Here is a 19,997-nt window from a genome sequence, read left to right as displayed (position 1 = left end):
AGTCATATAAAATAAATAACCACTGAAAACACAACGTAGCTTGGTAAATACATAGATATACAATTATACATAACTATAGCAAATAGAAAAAAAAATCGTTTCAGACCATGAAGTAATCAGTAGGGTTGATGATGACATGAAAAACTAATCGTACCTAAAATTTGGTGCTAATTTTTCTAAATGCAATTTAACAAAACCGTCGCCCATGAAAAAAGTTGCAAAGATATTATGTTCATTCATCCAGTACAAAAAAAATATTACATTGTATCTGCATAAATAATTTATGTCAAATTCGGATAAACTACACTCACGGGCAATGAAATAGTTCCACTCACAAAATTCCGACACAAAACAACCCCATTTTTTTCAAACATTTCATTTAAAATTTGAACAAAATATTATTGCTTTTAGTTCTTGGTTACTTGGTAATACATATCTCTGGTAATATCCTGACGCTTTGTTTAATGTGCTTCAATGATGCAGAAGGCGTCAAGCTAGCCGTTTCCCTTTAGGAGTAATTTGGTGCTTTTCTCAGTGGAACCTTTTCATTGCCCGTGAGTGTATTTGTCTAATTAAAGATTCAGTTACGCAGCTTATCAAACCAATGACGGAGGCACAGTGGGAACGGTTTAAAAATCTAAACTAATCGTTGATAAAAAAAAACATTTGTTATTTAAAAAATAAAACGAGAACAATAGAAAAGTCATATTGAAAACGTAAGGCTACATGGTGATAAGTATAAATTTTGTGTATTCTCTTTAGGTCTTAGCCCATGAGAATTTGTTTGTGACATTAACTATAGCACAGCATGATATTAAGGCACATTATTTTATCTAATTATTGTCCTGCACATCACATAGATTCCATGTTACGCTTACATATTTACAAACATTTTCAATTATTATTATAAATAGATGTAATCGCGTCATGATAGTCGAACAGAAACCTACTTTATGTCCTTATATTTAAGTTTCTATTCATGTGTTACGTCCTCATTTGTAAGTCATTGCATGAAGTCAATTGATACTGTATTTTAAAATAAAACCAATTCATATTGTAATTTAGTTCATGATTTTACAATATGTATTGGTAAGATACAATAATAATATCAATTTAACAAAGATTTTTTTCTTCATATTTATGCACAAGTCAACTTCATTAAAAAACTTCAATTTAAAATCTTGTTCTATTACGGGCACCGTCGAGATTGTTACAACTTGTTCCTGATGAGTATAAGTTGTCTACATTGCAACTTTAACCAACCGACGTATACTGCGCAATATCTGTTGTAATAAAATTTATCAGAATCTTCATAAATCTATCACTACCATCGCACATAAGCAATCAACAATCTATCAGAATTTCTTAACTGTCAAATCTGACATTTATTACTTTAATAATCTGACACATGATTGACAAATAAGACATGCTGCATAAACCATGGGTTTACATTTGGAGTGCGCGTCATGACTCAAGTTTGTAACATTTCTGCGTAAGGTATATCAGTTGCTGTTTGGAGATTGTAAGAATAGTCGATTGCTTATGTCCCCAACTTCACCTGCAAGTGCATAAACATGAACCCAGCTCCCTAGACCTCATCAGGCGCCATGACATCAGCCTCCGAGCCGTGGTTGGTGTCCGGCTGCGGGGAGGGGGTGGGCGCGGGCGCGGGGGCGGGGGCCTCGGCCGCCTTAGCGTTGGCCTCGAGAGCGCGAATCCGGTTCTCCTGCTTCACTATGACGGACTTGAGTTTGCGGATCTCGTCTGCTAAGTCGGAGAGGAGCTTCTCCTGTGGATGGGTTTTGGGTTAAGATTTGGTTATTTATAGCCTATTACGGTGAAAATGATTAAGGATCATTGAAATTTTCAGATATTGAAAATTTCTGAAAATTGTCTGCGGGATATACTGAGTTACATTGCTGCAAACAGTTTTCACCAGCGTTATGTCGGTCCTAATGTAATAGAGGGCGGGTTTATTGCCACCTTACGGACAGGATTCCCCACCAAAATCTACATATGTATGTTTAGTCATAGATGATACTCGTAAAACTGTAATATGACAGTTACATACTACTAGCGCCATCTATGACTTACGTTCTTTTGTTTTGAAATGTCAAGGAACTGAAAAATTGCTAGCTCTATAAAAATCTTATCATCCTTAATCTTTCCCCCTACAAGTATACTCACAACATGAGGCGCGACCGGCGGCGGGGTATCCCTCGGCGTGTCCTTCCCGGCCGGCGTGGGGCTCCTGTCCTTGTCCTTGTCCTTGCCCGCAGCCAGCGCGTTGGTCTTCCTCGTCACAGTCAGCTGCTGCCCGCGGCCCGAAGCGTAGCCGCCCTGCACGACCAAAGCACGCTCCTGTAGTTTGGTTAGGGAGCCCCCCTAGTTAGCATCTGTCTTTGAATGCGCTGTTGGTAAGTGTGTTTTGGGTTTGGGACCGTTTTTTTTTTTACTTTTATGATGTTTTAATTGGAGAATAGGTTGTTGTATTTTGTCTATGATGGTTTTCTGTCAGTCTGTTTGTGGGTGTTGCCGGTGGACTAAGTGATGGGTTGTTCTTTTGTTTTTGTTTTATTGTTCAACCCCAGTCCACGTCATGTAATAACAACATTTCAAATAGCGGCACCAATTTGTTTGAATAAATCTAAATAAGAATTTTATTGATTTTAACATCCTGGGCACCTATTTAAAATCAACTTGTTAGTCTAAAGTTCCCCTCTAATATAACATTATGTACTTATTTCAATTCTACTGAAAAAATACAACCCCTTTTTACATCGAGCTAACTCGGTCTTATTATTGAAAATTAATCCTCTATTTAGTACCCCAGTTATCTATTATTTTATAAATTAAATTATAATATTAGTGACACAGCAAATCAACATCTAGTCAAAAAGTTGTTGTGAACAAAATGAAGAGCAGTTAGAAACACAAAACACACATTCTTTATTAATGTTAGGGAAAAACCAACAGATCATTCAAGTCAAGACATTATGCTAAAAGCACGAAAGCTGATATCATTCTGGCCAATTTAGGCCTTATTGTGTGCAACATAAGGTATATTCTGACTGTAACGTTTGAAAATGTTATATCAGCTTTCGCACAGTATTTTCTCAAATATAGTATTTATTGGACTCAAACGTAGTAAAGATTTGTTGAGATCCATTATCTTGTATTGCATTTTAAAATATAGATAAATAAGGGTGTTCAACACGATATACAATAATGTAAAAAAAACATTCAAGTACATTAACTAACCCTTATTTGATCCCATATTAAAATACAAGCTTAGCAAAAACAGCATAAAAATACTTACCTGGATATTAAAATCTTGCAAAAAAAACTAATGCTAGTTATTCAACAACATATACCTACATGCCAACAATAATCATCCCAACATAGAATTTTTACAAAGTACTTAGGTATATCAAAACATTTTATTGATAAAACAGCTTGATATTTAAACAAATTTCTGAAATAAACAAATAGCCTCTGTTCTCCGAAGATGTGCTAGTTACGGCTAAAACATACTTGGACTACAACATTTGTGGCTACAATTTGAAATGGTCCAAAATATAAGAACCTTTCTATGCAAGAACTACCATGATTGGCTTACTCAGCCTACTTGGTTACAACTTCACTGTATTTTTGATATACATGTCCTATTCCTATGACATCGAACTTCTTTGCTTCTTTCTTACGAATTCTCCAATCCATAAGGCACCTTACGCCACTAATCTTAAGTTACATACTCGTCAAGTTGACAGCCTAAACGACTATTAGTTCTTAAAGCTTCTACTTTCCTACAGACCTCCACTCCACTCCTTACACCACTGACCTTCAGCGACATGGTAGCCGCCTCGGCCTCCCCGCCCGCGAGCCACTCGTCCGCCGTGAGCGTCGCCTCGTCGCTCAGCGTGTCCGTGCCGTATATTCGACCATTAGTACTTGGCTTCAATTTCCTCCTAACCACAATGCATCTTATACTACTGACCCGAAGCTTCATAGTGGCCAAAGATTTCTACATTGTTATTGGCTATTTTGTCCTACGCCCCTGAATTTAAGAGACTATTACACCTACGGTTATGGCCTAACTTCCTACAAACCTCCTACGCATTCTGCACACACTACTAACCTTCAGCGATATGTTAGGCACATACAACTACAATCTTATTGGCTATTTTGCAACAAAATCGCCTAGCAAAAATGGACGTTTGAATTTAAGAGACTATTAGGTCTTACAGTTGCCAACGCCTACCTTCCTAGCTTCCCACAGACCTCCAACACACTCTGCACCTTCCTACATCTCACACCACTGACCTTCAGCGACATGGTAGCCGGCTCGGCCTCCCCGCCCGCGAGCCACTCGTCCGCCGTGAGCGTCGCCTCGTCGCTCAGCGTGTCCGGGTACAGGTCCTCCTGGAACAGCTCCGACTTGCGCGGCACCGTCATTGACACCACCTGCGGGGAGGGATTATAAGATGTGGTCACATGAGACATTTTAGAAATTATGGAAGTTGAAAGAAGTCGAGAATTAATATGTGAAGGCTGGATGAGAAAGGCAGAAGACAGTGTTGTGGTGCCCCTTGGGTGAGGCCTATTTCCCGAATTGCACGATTGATAATGATAGGGAATGCTCGAAATGAGCCTCCCCAAATGCCGTATCGTAATTGTGCACACTGGGCAGTCAGCGACTGCACTATTCTGACTGGCTAACCCTTTCACCACGCTAAGAAGAAGATGACTATAAAAATGCAACTAAATCTCAGAACAGAAAGTTACATGTGATAATGATGATGATGTTGCGTTACCTGACAGAGTCCGGAGTTGTTGAGCCGGTAGAACTTGGAGATCTCGCAGGTGGCCACGTCGCAACCACGCTTCGGCATCATGCCGATACCTGCACGAAAGACAAATTAAAGGATCAATCAATGGGGAAGAAACCCAAGTGAAGTTTAGAATAAGTTATTTAGATTGTATTGTGTTGTGTAATAGAACAGTCTCATAATATTTGACAAATAAAATTAAGTACGTGAAACTTTGGTAGCACAATCGAGTGTGCCTTTCAGGCTCTGACCAGTTACATTATTGGGTAGTAAAAATGGCGATTGAACCAACCAGATATAACTGGGGAATCGGGCACACTCGCCTAAGGCACTATTTGTAATTAGCTTTTAGTTTTTCTCCCCATTTACACACACACTAACCTGAGTAATGTTATAGCCAATTTAACTCGGTAATATTGGCTATAGCCTAGTTTCTTATGGGTAGAAATGACGTGAGTTTATTGTTACCTCTTTGAGGGTCCGGCGTTTGGAAGGTGTTGATGTAGTGGACGAACGGAGGCTCAGGAGTCACCTGTAAGAGCAATATAATTCATGTAAAAATAACACATAATATACATGCTTGACCACTGCTGAGACCATGAACAGGGCAAACATAGGCATAGCATTCGTCTCAAAGTATTAAACGGCTTCGTGCAATCTTGCGCAGATCATCCGTCAGTTCTTCTTTCTCAACACCGGATACTGGCAAAATTGAGAGCTATCGCTGTCATTCTTTTTTAAGCAACTTGTTAGTTTATGCCAGTGTCACGTATTGAGATATACACTTGTTTTTAAATCTTTTTTTTACCTCAAAGTATCGTATAACGGAGTCTCCTTTCCCGCACAAATAGATCATGTTCGTATCCGGGTCGTACAGCGGGAACATGACTCCGTTGCTGGTGTCGATCTCCACGGTCACTATGGGCTCGTTGAGCGCGTCCGGGGTGCGCAGGGAGTACTGGCGCTCGGACATTCTGCTGAAACTGTGGGAGAAAACATGTATGAGATGTTTGATGCTTTTGTGTATGGAAGATAGATAAGGAAACCAACAACAAGTGAAGAATTTCGATGAATATTAGTTAGGCGATGGGGTACGCAAAAGGAGCATCCACAAGTGACATATCTGTACCATACGTCGACGTACGACACATCTTGGGGAAAGTCTCTCTCGAGAATTGAAAATGCATATATTGCTTGCCCGCTTCTATGCCATATTGTCGATTGTCCTCGGTTTCTCTTTGCAGAAGCTGTATCTTGCTTGACTAGCAAGAGTGGCAGTGCGTGTCGAAGATATGTGATGTGGATCTATAGATATGGCCACATCACCATCATCATCATTGGCCACGACATCTTGATCAGATGATCAGATGATGGTTTCAGCGACACATATGAAATGAACAAAACATACCCGGTGGTAAACACCAGTCCATGCTTGAGGAAGATGGCGCGCGACGCCTTGCTGCCCTCGTGAGCGATGGCCTCCGACTCCACCTCGCCCTTGCGCGGGTCGATTATACTGAGGAAATTAAAATATTTTTTATTTATTTTATACAAATACAATATAAATAAGTGTACAAAAGGTTGGACTTAATGCTGAAAGCATTTTCTACCAGTCAACCCACAGGAAGTATCCACCAGAGGGATATATAAATGGTGAATATATTGTTATTACATATTAGAAAACCTAAACTAGAAAGTAGTCTCCGCAGGAGCAAATGCCCGAATTTAAGTGCCACCACTCTTTCTTTGAGATCCTGAGCCAACTCAGAGACATCCGCACAAGACATGTCCGTCTGGCCCATCTCTCTCTCTCTATCTCTCTCACGGTCTGTACGTCTATTGCGGGTTTGATAGTTTGTCGAAAACTATAAAAGATTACGTTTTCTCGCATACAAAGTGGCGCCTTCAGCGGAAACAAGATCATTAAACTTTTTACAGATAATAAATGTATGCAGATGACAAAAAAAAACCTAAACTTTTTTTTCGTTTTCGTAAATTGCAAAACCTAGATGCTCTGCCGAGTTTTAATTTCCGTCGAAGTTATTTATAGAGAAAATCTGGGTTAGGACTATAACTACAGGGCAGCATGTTAACTATATCTAAGCCCGAAAATTATATAACATGCTGCACACGTAGGTTTCGGCTTAGTATACCCTTTTTGCAACACCCTGTATAGTCTCACCGTATCTTCTTGTCGCGACAGGTGGTGAGCAGCTTGGTGCCGGTCCAGTTCCAGCACGCCGAGTAGATGAGGTCCGGGTGGCAGTCCAGGTGCACCATCACCTCGCCCGTGCCCACGTTCCATATCGCTATCTGTGAGGAGAGATGGGGGGTTATGTGAGGTTTAATATGAAACAAAAATAGGTAATTTTATCTAATAGAAGAGTATTTTAGCCATATTCGGACGTATTTTTTCTTAATTTCCGGAAGACTCAAAACGGAGGAGTTTTATGGATGTGGTCTGAAATAAAATTTTATTCTATTCTATTCTAAAACAGTGGTCTGCAGAATTCGTCTGAGATAGGTACTGCAAGGTCTGCAGGTCGTGCGAGAAGGGAACAACAATATTTTCCTCTCTGATCTGATAATCTTAGAAATGCTCACAGCAATCTCTTGCTGGCAGCAAAACAGCAAATATTTAATAATGCCACAGAGCTACACACCGGCTCGGTCAGCGTGCGAAAGAGACGCCAGCATACCTCCCTCTCGCTCGCACTCACCTGGTCGGCTCCGTCAACGTGCGACAGAGACGCCAGCATGCCTCCCTCTCGCTCGCACTCACCTGGTCGGCTCCGTCAACGTGCGACAGAGACGCAAGCATGCCTCCCTCTCGCTCGCACTCAACTGGTTGGTGCGATAGAGACGCCAGCATGCCTCCCTCTCGCTCGCACTCACCTGGTTGGCTAGGTCAGCGTGCGACAGAGACGCCAGCATGCCTCCCTCTCGCTCGCACTCACCTGGTCGGCTCGGTCAGCGTGCGACAGAGACGCCAGCACGCCTCCCTCTCGCTCGCACCACCTGGTTGGCTCGGTGAGCGTGCGACAGAGACGCCAGCATGCCTCCCTCTCGCTCGCACTCACCTGGTCGGCTCGGTCAGCGTGCGACAGAGACGCCAGCACGCCTCCCTCTCGCTCGCACTCACCTAGTTGGCTCGGTCAGCGTGCGACAGAGACGCCAGCACGCCTCCCTCTCGCTCGCACTCACCTAGTTGGCTCGGTCAGCGTGCGACAGAGACGCCAGCATGCCTCCCTCTCGCTCGCACTCACCTGGTTGGCTCGGTGTGCGTGCGACAGAGACGCCAGCATGCCTCCCTCTCGCTCACACTCACCTGGTTGTCGGAGCCGGCGGTGAGCAGTACATTCTGCGCGGTGGGATGCCACAGCACGAGCCCCACGCGCCGCTGGTGGTACACCAGGTCCAGTACGGGCTCGGTGAGGGTGCGCGAGAGGCCGCCGTCCGGGATTTGCCACACCTGCGGATGATGGGAGGTTAGATGGTAAAATTGGGGTTGCAAAAAAATGTCGGAAAGGCACGATTGTTTTTTCAGGACGCATTAATTATGATTAGCACCGGCATCACAATGCTGTCGCTATGTAGGTTTACGATTTACTTTGGCGGATATCGTACTAGATTTGAAAGTTGCCGGCGAGATATAGGAGTCAAAATGCCGACAACGAACACCTCTGCAAGTTAATATCAAAAGGCATTGTCCATCACTAGACCACCAATAAGTAAGGGCTCGGGTATAGATAAAATAAGTAAGGGCTCGTAGCGCAGTGGTGTGTTCGGACCTTTAGACAACTCCAACATACCTTAACAACGCAGTCCTCAGAGCCGCTGGCGATGACGTTGTCGTTGTGGGGGCACCACGCGATGTCCAGCACCGGCCCCTTGTGCCCCCCCACCAGCGGGTGGTCCGCCGGGATGCGGCCCACCTGCAATGTGGACACGGCTTTAGAATAGAACGAAAAACAATTGAAAATAAATTAATTAATTAAATTTTATTCTGTGAAATTACTCGATATACCTACGGCCTTATCGCGGAAAAGCAATCTCTTCCAGTGGGTAATAACTTGAAGAATAGATGATGGAAGGTGTACAAATATTGCTTTAGTTATTACTTAGGGTCATGAGTCATGACAGAAGAACAAAATGGCTCCATCCTAACTAATATTATAAATGCGAAAGTAACTGTGTCTGTCTGTCTGTTACTCTTTCACGCCAAAACTACTGAACGGATTTGAATGAAATTTGGTATACATACGGTCTAGACCCTGGGAAAGAACATAGGCTACTTTTTATCCCGGAGTTCCCACGGGAAAACTTTATAAGGCGAAGCGAAGCGCGCGGGAAAAGCTATATTTTATATTTTGTGAACGATTGACAAAAGAAGTCACAGAGCGACGAATACGCACGTAACGATATCGCTCGCAACTCGCAAGCAATTCGAAAATGGCGGGCCGATACGGTAGAAGGACGCAGTATTTACATGAGTTGGTAATGCAATAGATCGATTTTCACTTCACTAAATACAACAAATTGGCGTGTTACACATACATTGAAAGTATCTATCGCTAATTAGAGGGCTCGGGCCAAGTTGCCCACTTCCGGCGCTTCCCCGCCAAAATATTCAATCTATTTTCACCACCGAACAAAAAATTGGGGTAAATATGATTAACGTGTGAAGTTATGTATTTACTTTCAGGTCAAAAAATTTCAACGTCATTTTGATGATGTCGTGCATAGATCCAGAGTGGTTTTTTTTTGTGATTTATCATAATCAAGCCGACTATCCTTTCAAATGTTATTATAAGAGCTGTTTTAAAATGTGTCTTATTCAAAAAATAGAACATTACAAAGTACTGTACTAGCATATTTTTAATTATTACAGACATGAAGCCGGTAGAGGCTGAATGAGGATGGCTGAGGATAGTGTTATGGCACTCCTTAGGAGAAGCGTATGTCCAGCAGTACACATCTTGATGATGATGATTGGCACAGAACCGACAATCCGTCCAATAACCCAAGGTTTACTGTAAACCGGCACACGGCACACTACATAAGAGGTCACTCTAGCTTGACAAAAAACGAACGAACATGCAATCGGTACTTTAAATACAACGACATAAGATAAGAGACGTGGTTAGCAACTTAGCACAGCAGCGCTCCGAAACTTAGTTTTTCATAAAGCAGAGTGACCCCTCAGGAGCGGTGGCATGCAGCCAAGCCGCCCGTTGCATTTTTAAATGCATGTGTCAACTGCACACGAAAAATACCGCGCATAACTGTGTGACTAACATTTTGAGGTGCTCATATCTAACGTGACCATACGTCCCGCTTTGGGCGGGACAGTCCCGCTTTCAAGCTGTCCGTCCCGCTGTCCCCCGCGAGGGCAAAAATGTCCCGCTTTCAGATTCACAGACCAAGCGATAATTAAAATTACCTACATTTTGTAACTTCATCCCATATTTCCTTTCTTTCTTTTAATCACGTGAGACAACTATTGATCTTCTTATCACTTACTCACATAGACTATAGGGAGTAATATGAGTCCGAGTTCCACCGAGACTCCGCGAGTAACTTCGTTCAGTGACGATCATTGACTCGCTCTTGCTCTATCGGGTATATTATAAATTTATCTGGCTCACCTACCGATTCCTAACAAAGAAGAATGCGTAGGAGCGTTTTCCTAAAAGTAATCTGTATTAACTTTTATGAATGTGAAAATAAGATAAGATGCACTATTGATAAGAACTTTAAATTAAACTACTCAAATTATTTAAAAATCAAAGTATGATGTTTAAGAATTTTGAAGCGTCTGGTATGAGAACACCCAAAAATTCCGAAAAAAAAATGCGAATTTGAAACACCGAATATACCGAATGTACCTAATTTACAAAATATTGTAATAACGATTTTTTAAATATCGATTTATAAAAATCGAATACGTATAATAATCACGAAGGTTTGTGTTGTATATTTATGGTTGCTGTCCGTTGGCATGGCAACGGTAGTCAATAAAAGGTTGTCCTCTCACAAGCTGCGTTTATATTTGTAACAAAATGTAAATACCTAACAGTGGCGACGTAGGTGGATTTACCCAAGTAAATTGTGTAAAAAGACGATCACAAAGGTCGGGGAAAGTGCCTAAGTAAGAGACGGCGGAGCCGGGTGCGGCGGCGGAGGAAGCGGAGGCGGGTCAGCGAGGAGCCGGGGCGGCCGCGCTCGCGGGCACCTGCATGCGCTGCACGGTGCGGGCGCCCGCGGCGGCGGCTGCGCGGCCTGCGGGGACCGCCACCACCGTTGGGACCAGCGCCGGTACAAGGGCTCCACATGCAGTCGGTGCAGAAAACGGGGCCATCTAAGACGAGGGTGTGATGGAGAGGTGGAGAGCAAGACCTGCGAGGAGTGTGGGTGGAGCGCGCGGGACACGCGGCGGGCGGCGCAGCGGGAGGGGCCGGCGCAACTCGCGGGCGTGGGGCGCGAAGACGCGCACTGGGTGCGTGGAGGTCACGAGGACGAGGACGCGCGGGAAGCCCTTGATAGGGTGTGCGGAAGGTAGGTATGACGCGCGGGAAGCTCCTGAAGGGGTGCGCAGGAGAGTAGCGCGGGAAGCCCCTGAAGGGGTGCGCGGGAGAAGAGCGCGGAAAGCCCCTGAAGGGGTGCGCGGAGAGGACGCGCGGGAAGCCCTTGAAGGGGTGCGCGGGAGAGTAGCGCGGGAAGCCCCTGAAGGGGTGCGCGGGAGAAGAGCGCGGGAAGCCCCTGAAGGGGTGCGCGGAGAAGACGTGCGGGAAGCCCCTGAAGGGGTGCGCGGGAGAGGAGCGCGGGAAGCCCCGGCTGGGGTGCGCGGAGAGGAGACGCGCGGGATGCCCCGGCCAAGGGGTGCGCGGGAGGAACGTCGTTAAGGTGCGTGGTGGAGGTGCTTGCGTGCTCGCTGCGGGCGGCGCGGCGGAGATGCCTGCGGAGGCGCTCGCGGCGGGCGGCACGGCAAGACGCTGCGGAGGTGTACGTCGTGGGTGGCGTGGCGATATGGCAGGGACACCTGGCAGGTGTGCCCGGGCCAACGGGGCGGACTCCGGCTGCTGCGGGCGCCGGCACGGGTCAGCCTCAGCAGAGGTGCAGTAGGAGACGCACGCTTGAGATGACTGCGCGTGGCGTGACAGAAGAAGAACGAAGTGGCTGTGCTGGCGCGGCGCGTATACCATGCTAACATGCGCTAGGATGGCCATGCTGACAGCGCTAACATAAGGACGCGACAGCAGGCTGTTGGGGATTTTCGTTTATTTTTATTACTTTAGTTTACTTTTGGCTATGATCTTATAATTGTTTAACCTTCTACATATTTAACAAATTTTTGATAAGTAGTTTTATTTTGTTTTAGGTTTTTGTGAAGAGGGGAGGAATGTGTATGAGTATATAGATATTAAGAAGTGTTGGTTAGTTGAAATTTTGTTGTTTACTTAAATATTTGTCTGGACAGGTTGTCATATTATTTCATTTATAATGTTATGAGTTTTCAGTTAAAGAATAGGGTGATGAATTGTTAAGTTGTTCTAAAGGGGTTTTATAAGTTTTATGTTAAGTATGGGATAATGTTATTTTTGTTTTTTATACTTATTATTTAGGTGGGGAGGAATGTTGTATATTTATGGTTGCTGTCCGTTGGCATGGCAACGGTAGTCAATAAAAGGTTGTCCTCTCACAAGCTGCGTTTATATTTGTAACAAAATGTAAATACCTAACAGTTTGTTATTACGATTGTTAAATACACGAACGTAAAAAAATACGATTACTTTAGTATACGAAAAATAAAATATACAGATTTATTATAATCACGAAAATATCAAATCCGGACCGAAAATATGATAATTCGTGATTTTGACAAAAATAAAATGAACGTTTCAAAAACTTTAGAACCAAAACCTACAGATAGGTGCGACGACGATCAAAGCGAGGAGGAGCGTGTTAGGTGCACATAGATATCAAAAAACAAAGCGGAGCGTTTCAAATATAGAGTAAAAATATTGTTAAATAGAATACTATTTGTTGTTAAGTTGCAAACAATTGCACGGATTTTTACGGTGTTTAAAGTTAAAAACCTTAGGACCTAAAGCTAAAGAAAGGTGCGACGACGAGCCAAGCGAGGAGGAGCGTTTAGGTGCACATAGATGTCGAAAAACCAAGCGGAGCACAGCGAAGCAAAAAAAAGTTAAAGTTCACCATTCATGCATCTCTTTCACATTTCACTCTTTCATCGTAGGGATTGAACTTTCAATTGATGCACTGAGAAAACTAAGCGAAAGGATAAGAAGATAAGAAAGAAAGATATCTTTGAGGGATATGAAATTCGGCAGGTGGTGTCCCGCTTTGATAAAAAAAATAAATGGTCACGTTACTCATATCACTTGCAGTTTTTAGGACGCATGCCTGCCATATTGGAGCGAAAGACTGTGCGTTGTGGCGCCTGTAATTTTGACAGTCAAAAGGAGATTTTGCAAAACCAAAAGGCGATATCTTTGTAGAGAGGCGACGCAGCTGCAACGTACCATGTCTTACGCGCTTTCTCGTTTGTATAAAATGTTTTGGGTATGATAAATTATTTAAACTACGCAAAAGGGATCAATCTTCATTATTAGCTAATAATCTATAGGTAATCTTCTACCTACTGCTGGATATAAACTTCTCCCTGTTAATTTTTTAAGCTTTTATTGTGAATCATTATCACAAGCCATCACCTCCACAGCTGGAGCACGGGTCTCCTTCTAATACAGGAAGAGTTTTAGGCCTAGTACACTATGCTGACCTAGTGCCGGTTAGACTGTTTTTATTGTTGTTATACCATTTTCCAGAACCAATGATATGGGGGACGTTTTCATGACGTTTTGAGTTTGGCAGTTTTAGAGATGTCCGAGAGTAAAATTCTATCGACTTGTACCTATCGATATGTGTACGGGTCAATTTGTCCGACATTGATGATCAGTTCATCTTGCAAACAATCTATCCGAGCCAAATAGTTACAGTCCTGTAATATAATTGTTTTTGTTCTATCAACCAAACTCAAATGAATTACAAACTCACGACATTCCGAGTTTAAAACAGCCTTTCTCGGCATTTTGACAAAAATAACAAACAAAATGACAAAAAACAGACCGTAATTTTCCAACAACAATAGGATAATAAAACCATAAATTAAACTTTACTCAAATTATACGAAGGATATCGATGAAATACATGAAGGTAGATTATTAATAAAATATATTAAAATTGTTATTATTCTGAGAGGCAGCATGAGAGAGATATGCACTCTGATTAAAAACATCATAGTTTGTTTTAAAGCTGTTGATGAGAAAGTAAGTAAGAAATACTATATACACTTGTCCAAAATTTATAATGCACATGCAGATCTTCACACCCGAATCATTAAATCGTAATAGCCTTAAAAAAAACACTTGCATTTTGCACCTTGTTAGAAAGAAATAGGAGTCAATATCATGTGTCACATAATCGAAAACCACCAATCTGTCAAAGATTTCTATGCGCATTATCAATTTTGGAGCACTGTACCTACTTACTATAATACAATGTAAAAAATTCTAATATTTTATCGATTTCAGAACGTCGACTTTGATGTGTCCCGTCTCTAGTACGTTCCATTTTACCAAAGTGTGTACTGAAGAAATATATATTATCTGTGGTCGTTGTCAATAAAATTACAGATTTTGCAATAGTATTCATGCGTTAAATGGAAAATTTTAAAGTGTCACCCATATCATTGGTTCTGGAAAATGGTATAGTATGGCTTCGTAACTCATAATAACGCAATAATTTCAAAGTTATTTAAATAAGCCACGAGCTGATAGGCAGCCGGCCAGTGGTAATGTACGATGTACGTTGCGATAGTCCACCGATAACATAATGATAATGACTGATAATGACATAACGGATGACATCCTAGATAGCTGATTATGTCAGATAGGTTTACCGGGCCGTGGCATATCTGTTTGTCAATCGGCTTTTTTATCTGTCCGTGGGAATTATTTATGTGTTGTTGTATGTATGTTTATAATTTGTTAATCCCTGGCTGTATCATCAAAGATAATGTTATTAGGTACTCTACGAAACCCCTGTCTAGTTAGTACATACCTACTTAAATGTTCGTAAAATTTACGTACGGAACGTATAAGAAGCGATAGACAATGTGTTGCCATAATATATGGAAACCCTGCCTCAACGTCACCCTGCTTTCCATAAATTAATTTCCATTTCCAATAGCTAGGTAGCCGATAGTGGTTGAATGTGAGGCCTATGTCTAGTTCAACGGGCACCAGTTGACTGATAAAGATGCCGGAACTAAAAAAAAACAGTGTTAAGAATTTGTATTAAGTATTTTAAACTGGGTGCAGAAAAAGGATAGTACTTATTTCTTTTCTGCCGTCTATTTTATACTTTAGTTAAATAAAAAAAAAAAAAAAAAAAAAACACGCACTCACGCCTTGTACTAATGTACTCCCTTGCGGGGTAGGCAGAGGTGCATTGCTGCACCCACTTTTCGCCAGAGTGTATGTTAGTCCCAATGTAATAGGGGGCGGGCCTATTGCCATTTTACGGGCACATCCAAGACCCGAGAACAAATATCTGTGTTTAAACAAATATCTGCCCCAGCCAAATATCGGGACCATCGGCTCAGTAGTCAGGGTCACTAACCACTACGCCATTCGGTCGTCGTAGTTAAATAGTTAGTTACTATCGGTTCCTACAGGAGAGCTTAGTAGAGGTATCGCATACAGGGAAAACACCCGAATATAATCTCTCATAAACAGTCGGGAGCGCGCTAGTTCCAGCTTTAGCGCGCGCGTGGGCGCCGATACCGTCTCTATGGCGAATAATTATTGCACAACGCTACAAAAATAGCACATTTGTAAAATTATTTCCATCTATTTTTAACTCACATTCATTGTATCAGCTTTATACGTGTAAATGCTATTGATATTACGTTTTAGGGTATCTGTCAAGTTGCGTTCATGATCGGATGTCGCGATCGTATTGAATGATGAATGCTAGACGGTTTCGAGGCGTGACTCAGACACTCGCCGGCTTTCGTATGGAGATGTTTTGAAACGAAAGACTAGGTGTTATGTTACCTAAAGCCACAGTCTTGATACAGGGTAAACTAATGGAGACATTCTAGGGACAGTTAGGGTCTGTTTCACAATGCCTGGATGTTACCTGTGGCTACCTGTGGGTTAAAAGACATGCTGTTCTCTGTAATTATGTTTTAGATAGTGATAGCCAATATTCAGACATTGTGAAACAGGTTATTAAGGTAATCAAATAAGGTATTACAGGTATGCAGGTAGGTACATACATACCAATCAAAGGGCCCGCCTTCTATCGTGATTCGTGTGTAACCTTGATCCACATGATTACGATCGCTCGTAAATAAAGCAACAGGCATCAAAGGAACGGAAACATACACGCATCATCAAGTGCGATGGAATACAGGTCATTGAGGAAGATGAGGATATCAGTCTAGCCTGGATGTAGTTCCCGTGGGAATATGGACTATTTAACTACCTATCTGTGAACAGTCGTAAGAGTCGTAACGGACTGAAGGGCTATACAGAAATATAAAACTAGTTTTGCGTATCTATGTAGCTGTATCGCAAACAAAAGACAAATAAGAATAGGTAATAACCAATATGTTATGCAGTTAGTTTCACACAGTAACAGCCAGGTAGGTAACTTATTGTTTACCATACCACAGAACACACATATCCTAACATGATATATACAAATTATTACTTTGGCCTAGGTGTTACAGCACCAGCTCACACCTTTCTTTCTTTAGGGTGCTTACTTAGAGAATCGGGCTCCCTGCACCCACCCGCACTGGTAACCCAAATATGTAAAAGCACTCACTCACGGAGCATGTCGCGAATTTTTAAATGTCATGAGCGTTTTCGCATAATCAGGCTATCGACATACGGTACGCACCGGTAAACCGACTCTCTATGTAAGCACCCTTACACCTGTACTCTAAAGGGCTGGGATTTGATTATTAACAGATTGTTTTATTTAATAATGAGTGTAAACATCTATTTTCTACACATCTGCTAAAATGTGATGCTATGAGTAGCAATATTAGTAAAGTGATTGCTTTTAAATAAAAGAGCCAGCCCTAAGTAATGCTTCTGTACTATGTATTAAGAACTGTAATCAACAAAAACAAGACAATAGCAACACAGTATTGTTTCAACCATATCTGTTACCCAATAAGTACAGAAGTCTACTCATCATGACACATACCAGTTATCTGTTCTGTGGAATTTGTAGGGTACAACTTAATGTAAAACTTAGATAAAACACAGGTACTCCTACTTTTTTATAGTATGATTGTTGTTAGTTGTCAATATATGTTTGTGTAAGTTTTTTTTTATTAAGGATAAAGGATAAAGGACAATTTTGGGAAAGAAACCCGTGCCCTCTCAGAGTGGCAACTGACAATGCTACCTGAGAGGTCAGATTTTGGTGCCCTAGCCCTAGACTGTACAGCGACCATAGCACCACCAACAATTAGCAATAAAAAATCCATAAAAAGCATTGCTTGCCTGTCAAATATCTGTCAGATCCATAAGGTTGTTTAATTGCTAATGGTCTGTAGTGTTAAACTCACACATAGGTATTTTAAAGTAAACTGAGGTAGGCCTGATCTGACTGATGTGGGACTTGGGAGCATCCTATGTCCAGCAGTGGATGATGATGGGCAGGTGACAATGTACTGAATCACAGAGTTCAGTAGTATATTTGTCTTTAATCCCTGAATAAATTGCCAGATAAGGATAACAAGTGAAATACTGATATTATCTAAATATACATGAATATAATTTTGCAAATAACATAAAATTTTTTTAGAGAGAAAATATAAATGATGGAAGTTTGCTTTTTAAACTCATTTTTTTTACCATGTAACTAATGAACTTGAGAGCCTGTCTAGGGTTTGTCACCTGAAACCCGATGAAAGGATTAGTAAGTCAGAACTGTTTCAGTCGCTGACTGCCCAATTCTAAATGTTTAAAGATAGGTAGTCACACTAGTAACACTTTTACATGGCCATACACTGATTGAGGATTGTTTTGTTCCTTACACACAATAAGATAACAGTATTTGTATGTTTTATGATTATTAGAGAATGCCTAAATGCCACCAACAAATATAAAAACATTGTATATGGTATGGTGAGATCATAAAAACAAGTGTACAATGATGTTTTCAGGCACAAATCTGAATAGCGTTGGGATACACCTCAATCATGATGTAAACATCGAAACCATTTTCGATTCACAACAAATTAAGTGTAATAAATTGCATGTTATTTTTAGCCTCTGACAGTCACAGCCGAATTTTAAAGGAAAAAGTTACTCACCTTATTGTGCGGTAGAACTATGAAGGCTCCTCCTCCAGCAGATTCTACGATTATCGCCAAAAACTTGGGATTAACTGCACAGAACGTAGAATCCCATGAACTTTTGGAAACTCGGATATTATCATAACATTGCTCCCGCTTTAGGGCCTGCCCGTATACGTGGCGGAATTTAGAACTACGGACCACTCTAAAAGACATCTGTAAAACAAGAACCGTCCTTCAATATACCTTTATCAACACAATTAATCCAAAATATTTCACAGAAAACATAACCTATACACTGCTTCTGACCTATATTTTGACATAAGCAAACAGCGATAAAACTATTAAACTCACTTTTATTTAACAAAATAACACTATTTACACATAAAAATGCAATGAATTCATTTGATAACAACACAAATTAAGCTAAATAAAATAAAACTGAGAGACTACTAAGGACTGAAGGGAAGACGGTTGGGAAAACGAGCGAACTCCATATTTGGTAATGACTGCTGTGGCTACATTTACTTGGCTTAAAAGTTGATTTTCAGGAAAATATAAATACTGTAAAGATTATCATATGTGTAAACCTATAAATTAAACTATGTTATAGTTTATTTTTCCTGAAATACTGTTTATATTCATTGAAAATACTAATTTAAGTTTTCTTCAAAAAATATTTATGAACGCAGCTTACACTTGTCAATTTAGACAGTTTTTAAGGTGCGTTCTGATTTTTCGTAAAAAAATATTTATCGTCTGGAATAAACTAAACTTTTGCCTCTTTGTCTGCTGAGAACAAAACTTACTGCTCGAGGTGCATCTTGACGGGATTTTTCAGGTTTTGCTGTTTTAGGGGATCCGCTATGACTGAATGTGTATGAACGTTCTCTTCCAGTTCGTTTCGGTACAATGACCCGCTTGTTAAAACTGCTATGCCTTTTTACGATATCCTAGAAATTTAATTAATTTAATACTAATCAGGTATATAGGGGTCATCATGGGAGAATGCTTACACAGAAACTTCACTACATTAACAAGGTACGTAGAAGGTTTATAGAGAAAGTAGTTATTAGAATAAATTATTATAATATTAACTTACCCCGTCAACTTCCATTTTAATCAAATGTACATAAATTTTATCGTTTGCGTTTTATGATTTTACTTGCAATTTTTGTTAATTTACCGTTTGGGGGTAGTTTCGTAATAAAAATAATGTTACCAGTATCAGAAAACGTTGATGCTTGGAATAAGGATTACTGTTAATTTCCACCGAGTTTCACTTGGGATTTTCATTACGTACCTAGGATATGCATTGTTAAATACTTCACGGCACTCAAGTCATATTGTTAAAACTGTTGCGGCTACTGAAGCTGGCAACATCGGTGCAAGAGGAGGAGCGCGGGGAGCAGCGACACCACCTATAAATGCGTCATCTTCGGTTGTCCGGACCCTCTTACCCTCTTACCTTTCGGACGCACGATCTTATCATACATATTTCTCATACAACCATTGTAAACCAGACATTAAATTATTCCATACCATAAAATACAGTCCACTCATTTATTAGCTTAGGGCTTATCCTATCATCATCATAGTCAGGACCCTAGGCCCCATCAAAAACATCAGACCCATTAACGTAAAAAAGGTTTTCGAAGCTACTTACACAAACCGTGAAATGATTATTCTGAGTATATCATTATTCTAAGCTAGCAACAACAAAATTTGCTAACTGTCACTGTCAGAGTTTTCCGCAGCAGCGC

At 41.3% G+C, this 19,997-nt stretch overlaps 1 protein-coding gene across 3 annotated transcripts; it reads right to left on the bottom strand.

Annotated features, from left to right (window-relative positions):
• Window positions 1–743: 743 nt before the first annotated feature.
• Window positions 744–18,891, bottom strand: LOC105392798 (coronin-1C-A). 3 transcript variants are annotated; one of them, XM_048626376.1, is made up of 12 exons: window positions 18,589–18,891; window positions 18,253–18,450; window positions 8,642–8,764; window positions 8,158–8,301; window positions 7,012–7,142; window positions 6,238–6,345; window positions 5,638–5,812; window positions 5,298–5,361; window positions 4,815–4,903; window positions 4,324–4,464; window positions 2,188–2,361; window positions 744–1,789 (listed from the first exon to the last, which is right to left on the bottom strand). In XM_048626376.1, the coding sequence occupies exons 2-12, from the start codon at window positions 18,448–18,450 to the stop codon at window positions 1,589–1,591; spliced, it is 1,548 nt and encodes a 515-aa protein (XP_048482333.1). In that variant the 5' UTR covers window positions 18,589–18,891; the 3' UTR covers window positions 744–1,588. The 3 variants fall into 3 exon arrangements, with proteins under 3 accessions (XP_048482333.1, XP_048482335.1, XP_048482334.1); XM_048626378.1 differs by having other exon boundaries at window positions 2,188–2,340; window positions 18,589–18,890; XM_048626377.1 differs by lacking the exon at window positions 18,589–18,891 and adding an exon at window positions 18,544–18,562.
• Window positions 18,892–19,997: the final 1,106 nt, after the last annotated feature.

The sequence above is a fragment of the Plutella xylostella genome, chromosome 16, assembly GCF_932276165.1.
Source record: "Plutella xylostella chromosome 16, ilPluXylo3.1, whole genome shotgun sequence".
In the NCBI taxonomy this organism is placed as follows: Eukaryota; Metazoa; Arthropoda; class Insecta; order Lepidoptera; family Plutellidae; genus Plutella; species Plutella xylostella.
The sequence above is the reverse complement of the archived record's forward strand: the minus strand, read 5'-3'. Positions and strand labels throughout refer to the sequence as shown.

Bases quoted from the DNA above. Each gene is read 5' to 3' on its own strand.
- LOC105392798 (XM_048626376.1), bottom strand. From the start codon at position 18,450: ATGTCTTTTAGAGTGGTCCGTAGTTCTAAATTCCGCCACGTATACGGG. The intron at 6,346-7,011 runs GTGAGACTATAC...TAATTTCCTCAG, and splicing joins TGTCGCGACAAGAAGATACG to TATAATCGACCCGCGCAAGG. The intron at 5,362-5,637 runs GTAAAAAAAAGA...TTGCTCTTACAG, and splicing joins CCGTTATACGATACTTTGAG to GTGACTCCTGAGCCTCCGTT.